Raw genomic sequence first — 9,567 nt, forward strand, 5'->3', positions numbered from 1 at the left:
CCCAAGCTTAAGAGGAAGAGGAAGATGTCTTCCAGTCCCGAGGGGGCTCTTACCGTTATGGAGAGGAACTTTGACGCCGGGAACTTTATTGATTCCCAGCTGATCCCCGGTACCGAGGAGCATTTTCAGGAGTCTTCCCTTGCCGGGCAAGCGAGGTGGATGTACCGTACCCTCCTGCGCGGCGCCGTGATAGCCCGGAAGGCGGAGTTTGAGCTATCCGGGATGGAGTCCCTCCGCAGGAGGTTGGAAACTGCTGGGAAGGCGAATAATGAATTAAAAAGTGAAGTTGATACTCTCCGGGAGCAGCTGACCCAATCAAATGAGAAACTCGACGCCGCAGAGAAAAAGGCTACTGCTGCCGAGAAGAAAGCCGCCACGGCTGAGGAGAAGTTGAAGGAGTCCGGCGAAACGGTTTCTTGTCTTGTCGAGCGCGAGATGACTTTGGAGAGTCAAGTCGGTGCGGCACAGAAACTGGTGGCCGAAATGGAGAGGGAGAAGCAGGCCGTGGAGGCCGAATTGGCGACGTGGAAAGCTAAGTATAAAGATGTCTTGAAGCAGGGGAAAGGTGCGATCCTGGCTACCGAAGAAGCCCTGAAAGCTCAAATTAAAGTTGTTGCCCCTGAATTCGACACGTCGGCGATTGGTGTCCGCAAGGTTATTCAGGATGGCAAGGTTGTCGATGTCCCGAAGAAATGAATTCTCCTTTTATGGTTTTTGCCTAGCCGCTTTGTTTTGACTTGTAAACTATTTTAGTTTTAGCCGTTTTTGGCTTGTGAACGATTTGATGTTTAGCCGTTTTATCTTGGCTTGTGATCAGTGACCGTTTTAATCGTTTGCTCATGCTGTCGTGATGAATTTCCGCTTCTTTTAACCGTTTTTGGTTTATTGTTGTTACTTATATCAATGGCCGACGGCCTTTTGTGTAGTCGTTACGATTGTGGTTGACGGGTTCCCGGGGTGATCAATCCCGGGAACGCGCGTCGTCGTTGGACGTGGTGGTTTATCTGGAAAATTAATTGACAAAATAGGAGAGAAAAATTTGCACAAGTATATCTTATTCGGTAACCACATAAAGGACTTGAAAGCTATTATAAAGTTCAAACAACAAATTAACTACTTAGCTAGATTAGCCGGCATGTCGTTCTGTCCTCTAGGAGTAGAATCTTCTAAGGTTGTCCGCGTTCCATGTCCTCGGGACCTCCTTGCCATCAAGTTTTTCTAACTTAAAGGCCCCTTTTCCCATCACCTTTTTGACTCTGTAGGGGCCTTCCCAGTTTACCGCTAGCTTGCCCTCTCCAGGGGTCGGCAGGCCGATATCATTTCGCCTTAAGACGAGGTCGTTTGGCTCGAACTCCCTTTTGAGCACTTTGGTGTTGTAGCGCAGAGCCATTCTTTGCTTCAGTGCCGTTTCTGTCACATGGGCCATTGCCCGGGCTTCATCTATCAAGTCCTTTTCCACGGTTTCCTCTACTCCTTTCAAAAGCAACCGCGGACTCGGTTCACCGATCTCTACGGGTATTACTGCATCCACCCCGTATGTTAGTCGGAAAGGGGTTTCCTTGGTGGAGGATTGCTCGGTTGTTCGGTAAGACCAGAGGACCGATGCTAGCTCGTCGGCCCAAGCACCCTTTTTGTTGTCCAACCTCTTCTTTAGCCCTGAAGGGATAACTTTGTTGGCGGACTCCACTTGTCCGTTCGTCTGGGGGTGTTCTACCGAAGAGAACCTTTGCCTTATACCCAGGCCGCTGAGAAATTCTGTGAACTTTTTGTCAGTAAACTGTGTACCATTGTCAGAGATGACGACTTCCGGTATCCCGAATCGTGTTATTACCTGCCTCCACATGAATTTCCTGCAATTGGCCGAGGATATGCTAGCCAGTGGCTCGGCTTCTATCCATTTGGTATAGTAGTCAATTGCCACTATGAGATATTTGACCTGCCCGGGGCCGACCGGGAAGGGTCCTAAGAGGTCGACTCCCCATTGAGAGAATGGCCGGGAGGTCGTTAGCAAGCTTAGCTCTGAGGCCGGCGCCCTGGAAAAGTTGGCGTTCTGTTGGCACTTTACACACCTTTTGACAAACTCTTTGGAATCTGCCATCATCGACGGCCAGTAGTATCCAGCTCGGATTAATTTCCTTGCTAGGGCTTTGCCTCCGATGTGGTGCCCGCAGCAGCCCTCATGGACTTCCGTGAGGACGTAGTCCGTCTGGTCGGGGCGTAGGCACTTCAGTAGGGGTTGGCTGAGCCCTTTCTTGAATAGCTGTCCTTGGATGACGGCGTATTTGGCCGCTTCTCTCCTTAACTTCGCCGCATCCTTTTTATCACCGGGGACTTGGCCGTGTTCTAGGAAGCTGATGATGGGGTCTAGCCATGAAGGACCTAGGCTCGTCACGTGCAGTGTGATTGCCGGTTCTCTTGTCATGCCTTGGATGAGAGATCGGTTGCCCTCCCCTGGCTTTGTGCTGGCTAGCTTTGACAGGAGATCTGCCCGTGTGTTTCTTTCTCTGGGTACGTGATGGACCGTGATCTCTTCGAACTTTTGACTCAAGCTTTTAACCTTTTCCAAGTACTTTTGTAGCAAGGGGTCTTTGGCCTGGTAGCTACCGTTTACTTGGGAAGTGACGACTTGGGAATCGCTGCATATATCCAGCCTTCTCGCGCCGACCTCTGCCGCTAAGGCTAAGCCTCCAATGAGGGCTTCGTATTCGGCTTGGTTGTTCGAGATGGGAAACTCGAATCTAATCGACTGCTCATATACGACCCCAATCGGGCTTTCCAGGATGATCCCGGCACCTCCGAAGGTCTGGTTGGAGGCTCCGTCCACATGGAGCTTCCACCGTGTTCCCATGTCTTCGCCTGGGTCTCCCGTTACTTCAACTAAAAAATCCGCCATGGCTTGCGCTTTGATGGCTTGCCGGGGCTCGTACCGTATATCATATTGGGAGAGTTCGATGGACCAAGTCATCATTCTTTCCGCCAGATCGGGTTTTTGGAGAACTTGCCGGATCCCTTGGTCCGTCCTGACGACAACTTGGTGACTTTGGAAGTACTGTTTTAACCTTCTCGAGAAAGTTAGGAGTGCTAAGGCTAGCTTCTCCAACTTGCTATATCTTAATTCTGCCCCTTGCAGGGCCCTGCTTATGAAATAGACTGGCTGTTGAGCTTTCCCGTCCTCCCGTACCAGAACTGCGGCCAGGGCTTCGCTTGTTATAGCGAGGTATAGGTATAGTGGTTCCCCATCCTTTGGCTTCCCGAGAACGGGAGGTGCCGCCAGGATTTCCTTGAAGCGTTGAAAGGCTTCTTCACATGCGGGTGTCCACTCAAACGCCATCCCTTTCTTCATGAGGTTGAAAAATGGCAGGGCCTTTGTCGCCGAAGCCCCGAGAAATCGAGATAGTGAGGTTAACCGTCCTGCCAACCTCTGGACGTCCTTGATGCAACCCGGGCTCTTCATCTGGAGTATTGCCTGGCACTTCTCCGGGTTAGCTTCTACCCCTCTCTGAGTTATCATGAATCCCAGGAACTTGCCGGCTTCCATGGCGAAGGCGCACTTGAGGGGGTTCAGTCTCATACCGTGTTGACGGAGAGACGCAAATACACTTGCCAGATCGTTCAAGAGGTCGTCAGGTCGTGTTGTTTTTGCGAGGATGTCGTCCACGTAAACTTCAACCGTTTTCCCTATGAGGTCGTGGAATATTCTGTTCATCAGCCTTTGATATGTTGCCCCCGCATTTTTCAAGCCGAACGGCATCACCTTATAGCAAAAAGTCCCTCATGGCGTTATAAACGCCGTCTTGTCTTCGTCGGGATGGTGCATCGGTATCTGATTGTAACCGGAGTAGGCGTCCATGAAACTCAGATACCGGTATCCCGCCGCGGCGTCGACGAGTGCATCTATGTTGGGGAGGGGGAAGCAATCTTTGGGGCATGCTCTGTTAAGGTCCGAGTAGTCCACGCACATTCTCCACCTGCCGTTGTGCTTTCTTACCAATACCACATTCGAGAGCCATGTCGAGTAGTCCACTTCACGTATGAAGCCTGCTTCTAGGAGGCCGGCCGTTTGCTTGGCTACCTCCTCTGCTCTTTCTGCCGACATCTTTCTTCTTCGTTGAGCCACTGGGCGCGCTTCCGCTTTGACGGCTAGGTGATGTGAGATGATTCTTGGATCTATGCCTGGCATGTCGGCTGGTGTCCAGGCGAACAAGTCCCTGTTGGCCCTTATCATTTCAATCAAAGGCTCCTTCAGCTCACGTGGGAGGTTCTTGTTAACGAATGTAAACTTTTCCTCTTCGTCACCGATTCTAAACTTTTCGAGGTCCCCTTCTGGTTCTGGCCTCGGCTTGTCCTCTACTCTGGCATCAAGGTCGGCTAGGAACACACCGGATGCTTCCTTGGACTTCTTCCTAAGGGAAAGGCTGGCGTTGTCACAAGCAACCGCCGTCTCGAGGTCTCCTCTTACGGTCCCTACGGATCCATCATCGGCGACGAACTTCATAACTAGTAGCTTGGTGCTGATTATAGCTTCAAAATCATTGATCGTTTTTCTTCCCAAGATGATGTTGTAGGCTGTGGAATCTTGGAGAATTACGAACTCGGCCATCGCCGATCTTCGACCTTGGATCTGCCCCACCGAGATTGGTAGGGAAATGACTCCGTCCGGTTTGATGAAGTGGTCGCCTAGCCCGATAACCCCGTGCTGGTGAGTCGTCAGGTCGGCATCCTTTAGCCCTAGTGCGTCGAAAACGTTGCGGAACATGATATTTGAATCAGCTCCTGTATCGACAAGGATCCGTTTGACGAGGCCGGTTCCCACTCTGGCCGTTATGACCATGGGGGGGTTTTCCGGGGCGTCGCTGAACCATTGGTCTTCCGGGCCGAAAGAAATGGATGGAGGTTTTTTAGAGCTTTGCACTGGCGGGGATGAAATCGCCAGAACCTTGGCGTCTTTCTTGTGTGCCGACCGGGATTTTGGTGCAGCGTTTTTTGCTGTTACCACGTTTATCACAGTGAGGCCATGGTCTCTGTCTTCGGGTTCCTGTCGCCGCTTGGCCGAGCACGTCTTTCCTTCCTCGTCTTGATCGCGATAACGTCTTCTCGGCTCCCTGATGAGATGGGAGAACGCTGCTAGCTTTCCTTCCCTTATCGCCTGTTCTAGTGCATCCTTTAGGTCGAAACAGTCTTGTGTTTGATGGCCGTATCCCTTATGGTAATCACAATAAAGGTTCTTGTTTCCTCCCGTACGGCCCTTAAGTGGTCGAGGCTTCGGAAGAATTCCTTTATCAGCTATTTGTTGATAAACATCCACGATGGGGAGGGTGAATGGAGTGTAGTTAGTGAATTTTCCGACTCGAGGGAACGACCTAGGTGCTTTGTTTGGTGCTTCCTCCCTGGCCTTCTCTTTTGCTCTTTCACCGTCGCCACCGGACTGCCGACCCTGGCCGTAACCTGACTGCCGCTTATTGGCAGCCACGACTCGGCTGACTTCCTCGTCGTTTATGTACTCCTTGGCCACCGTCTGGATTTCGTGCATTGTCCAAACCGGCTTCGTGGTGAGGTGTTTTCGGAAGTTCTCGTTGAGGAGGCCGTTTGTCAGGCAAAGGCTGGCCACCGAGTCGGTTAAGCCGTCGATTTCCAAGCATTCATCGTTGAACCGGTCTAGGTACCTCCTGGTCGGTTCTCCTTGTCTCTGGGTTACCCCTAGAAGGTTGATAGGATGCTTGGCCTTTGCTATTCGTGTTGTAAATTGGGCCAGGAATGCATGGCTGATGTTCGAGAAGTTGTAGATGGAACCTTGAGGGAGGCCGTTAAACCATCTGATCGCTGGTTGATGAACGGATAATTTGTATGCTTTTTGGCATTGTTTTTAGTATGTTTTTGGTATCTTTTAGTTAGTTTTTAGTATATTTTTATTAGTTTTTAATTAAAATTCACTTTTCCGGACTTTACTATGAATTTGTGTGTTTTTCTGTGATTTCAGGTATTTTCTGACTGAAATTGAGGGTTCTGAGCAAAAATCTGATCCAGAGACTGAAAAGGACTGCAGGTGCTGTTGGATTCTGACCTCCCTGCACTCGAAGTGGATTTTCTGGAGCTACAGAAGCCCAATTGGCGCGCTCTCAACGGCATTGGAAAGTAGACATCCTGGGCTTTCCAGCAATATATAATAGGCCATACTTTGCCCAAGATTTGATGGCCCAAACCGGCGCTCAAAGTCACCTACAGAAATTCCAGCGTTAAACGCCGGAACTGGCATAAAATTTGGAGTTAAACGCCCAAACTGGCATGAAAGCTGGCGTTTAACTCCAGAAAAGGTCTCTACACGAAATTCCTTCATTGCTCAGCCCAAGCACACACCAAGTGGGCCCGGAAGTGGATTTTTCTGTCATTTACTCATTTCTGTAGACCTTAGGACACTAGTTTACTACTTATAGGATCTTTTGACATTGTATCCGTACCTGATGACCCCATAACATTTTGTACACGTTTCTTTCCACAGTATGAGCCTCTAAACCCCATGGTTGGGGGTGAGGAGCTCTGCTGTGTCTTGATGGATTAATGCAATTACTACTGTTTCTTATTCAATCACGCTTGCTTCGATTCTAAGATAACACTTGTTCTTAATCCGGATGAATGTGATGATCTGTGACAATCATCATCATTCTCAACTATGAACACGTGCCTGACAACCACCTCTGTTCTATCTTAGATTGAGTAGTTATCTCTTGGGTTCTTTAATCGGAATCTTCGTGGTATAGGCAGGACCTGATGGCAGCATTCAAGAGAATCCGGAAGGTCTAAACCTTGTCTGTGGTATTCTGAGTAGGATTCAATGATTGATTGACTGTGACGTGCTTCAAACCTGTAACCTACTGGGCGTTAGTGACAGACGCAAAAGAGGGATTCTATTCCGGTAGGGGAGGGAACCAAACCGGTGATTGGCAGTACTGTGACAGAGTACGTGCATTAGCTTTCACTGCGAGGATGGGAGGTAGCCATTGACAACGGTGAAACCCTACATGAGCTTGCCATGGAAGGAGACTTGCGTGTTTGATGAAGAAGACAGTAGGAAAGCAGAGATTCGGAAGATGGAGCATCTCCAAAGCCTCAGCCTATTCTCCATTACTGCAAAACAAGTACCTTTTTCATGTTCTTTTGCTTTTTACAATCAATCCTGATAATTTCTGATATCCTGACTAAGATTTACAAGATAACCATAGCTTGCTTCAAGCCGACAATCTCCGTGGGATCGACCCTTGCTCACGCAAGGTATTACTTGGACGACCCAGTGCACTTGCTGGTTAATTGTGCGGGATTGCAAAAGTGTTATTGCAATTTCGTGCACCAAGTTTTTGGCGCCGTTGCTGGGGATTGTTCGAGTTTGGACAACTGACGGCTTATCTTGTTGCTTAGATTAGGACTGTTTTATTTTTGTTGGTTTAGAGTCTTTTAGTGGAGTCTAGTTTCATATTTTAAGTTTGGTGTCAATTGCATGCTGTTGTTTTTCTTTTGATTTTCGAATTTTTCTTGTTCTTAGTCCCTTTTTGATTCACAAAAGTTCTAAGTTTGGTGTCCTCTTTGTGTTTTTCTCTTAAAATTTTCGAAAAAAAATTAGTGTTTGATTTCTAAAAATTTTAAGTTTGGTGTCTTTTTGCTGTTTTTCTCTTTCCTCTTTTTAAGAATCAAATCTTTTTCATAAAAATTTTTCAATCATATCCTTTTAATTGCTGTTTTCAAAATCTTTTTTTTTTACTAATTGATTTAGTTCTCAATTTGCTTTGATCTCATTTTCCCTTTTGATTTTCGAATTTTTTTTTATTATTTCCTTTTGTTTTATTTTTTTCGGTTATTTCAAAAAAAATAAAAATAAAAATAAGCAAAATTTATCTCTTTGCAATCATTCTCATTTCCCTTTTGTCCATTATGGACTTAAGTGGAATTGATCAGTCCAGAAGGACTCTGGGGTCTTATGCTAACCCCATTACAGCTGCATATGGGAGTAGCATCTGTATACCTCCCATCAAAGCAAGCAGCTTTGAGCTAAATCCTCAACTCATTATCATAGTGCAGCAAAATTGCCAGTATTCCGGTCTTCCACAGGAAGAACCTACTGAGTTTCTGGCACAGTTCTTACAAATTGCTGACACAGTACATGATAAAGAGGTAGATCAGGATGTCTACAGACTATTACTGTTTCCATTTGCTGTAAAAGATCAAGCTAAAAGGTGGTTAAATAACCAACCTACAGCAAGCATAAAAACATGGAAACAGTTATCAGACAGATTCCTGAATCATTTTTACCCTCCAAAGAGGATGACACAGCTAAGGCTGGACATCCAAGGCTTTAAACAAGAGGATCATGAATCCCTTTATAATGCCTGGGAGAGGTATAGAGGTATGCTAAGGAAATGTCCCTCTGAAATGTTTTCAGAGTGGGTACAGTTAGACATTTTCTACTATGGGCTTACAGAAAAAGCTCAGATGTCTTTAGACCACTCAGCTGGTGGATCTATACACATGAGGAAGACAATTGAAGAAGCTCAAGAGCTTATAGACACTGTTGCTAGAAACCAATATTTGTACTCTAGCAATGAGTTCTCTTCAGAAGAGGAAGTCATGACAGTAGTCACTGACTCTAATCCTCAAGAACAGATAATGGAGGTTAATCAACAACTACTCCTGATGACAGAACAGTTAGCAGAATTTAAAGAGATGCTCCATGAAACTAAAGTTGCTAATAAAAGCATAGAACTACAGTTGAATCAAGCAAAACAGCAAATATCTAAACAGATAACAGAGGAGTGTCAAGCAGTTCAATTGAGGAGTGGGAAGACCTTGAATAACACTACTCAAAAGAGCAAAAAGCCAAACAAGGAACAATTGACAGAGGACAACCAACCCACTGTTCAAAATCCCTCTGAGGACAGTAAGAGCCCAGAGAGGAATATTGGCGTTCAAACGCCAGAAAGGGAAGGAAAGCTGGCGTTAAACGCCCATTCCTTGCCCAGTTCTGGCGTTCAAACGCCAGAAAAGGGGGAAAAGTTGGCGTTAAACGCCCATTTTCCACCCATTCCTGGCGTCCAAGCGCCAAGGGAAAATCAGACACCTGAGAGTGCTGACAGTAATCCCTCTAACAAGGTTTCTTCAACCACTTCTGTAAGGAATAAACCTGCAGCATCTAAGGTTGAAGAATATCAAGCCAAGATGCCTTATCCTCAGAAACTCCGCAAGGCGGAACAGGATAAGCAATTTGCCCGCTTTGCAGACTATTTAAGGACTCTTGAAATAAAGATTCCTTTTGCAGAGGCACTTGAGCAAATACCTTCTTATGCTAAGTTCATGAAGGAAATCTTAAGTCATAAGAAGGATTGGAGAGAAACTGAAAAAGTGTTTCTCACTGAAGAATGCAGTGCAGTCATTCTAAAAAGCTTACCAGAAAAGCTTCAAGATCCTGGAAGCTTTCTGATACCATGCACATTAGAAGGCACTTGCACCAAGACAGCTTTATGTGATCTTGGAGCAAGCATCAATCTAATACCTGCATCCACTATCAGAAAGCTTGGGTTGATT

General features: G+C 46.9%; 1 protein-coding gene across 1 annotated transcript; it reads right to left on the reverse strand.

The window, feature by feature from the left end:
* Positions 1-1,150: 1,150 nt before the first annotated feature.
* LOC130945880 (uncharacterized) lies at positions 1,151-3,511 on the reverse strand. Its single transcript, XM_057874574.1, has 2 exons — positions 2,070-3,511; positions 1,151-1,850 (listed from the first exon to the last, which is right to left on the reverse strand). Exons 1-2 carry the CDS (start codon positions 3,509-3,511, stop codon positions 1,151-1,153), a joined length of 2,142 nt encoding a protein of 713 aa, XP_057730557.1.
* Positions 3,512-9,567: the final 6,056 nt, after the last annotated feature.

This window comes from Arachis stenosperma, chromosome 8, assembly GCF_014773155.1.
Source record: "Arachis stenosperma cultivar V10309 chromosome 8, arast.V10309.gnm1.PFL2, whole genome shotgun sequence".
NCBI classification, from domain to species: domain Eukaryota; kingdom Viridiplantae; phylum Streptophyta; class Magnoliopsida; order Fabales; family Fabaceae; genus Arachis; species Arachis stenosperma.

Bases quoted from the DNA above. Each gene is read 5' to 3' on its own strand.
- LOC130945880 (XM_057874574.1), bottom strand. From the start codon at position 3,511: ATGATAACTCAGAGAGGGGTAGAAGCTAACCCGGAGAAGTGCCAGGCA. The intron at 1,851-2,069 runs GTGTGTAAAGTG...GGCCAATTGCAG, and splicing joins TCCAAAGAGTTTGTCAAAAG to GAAATTCATGTGGAGGCAGG.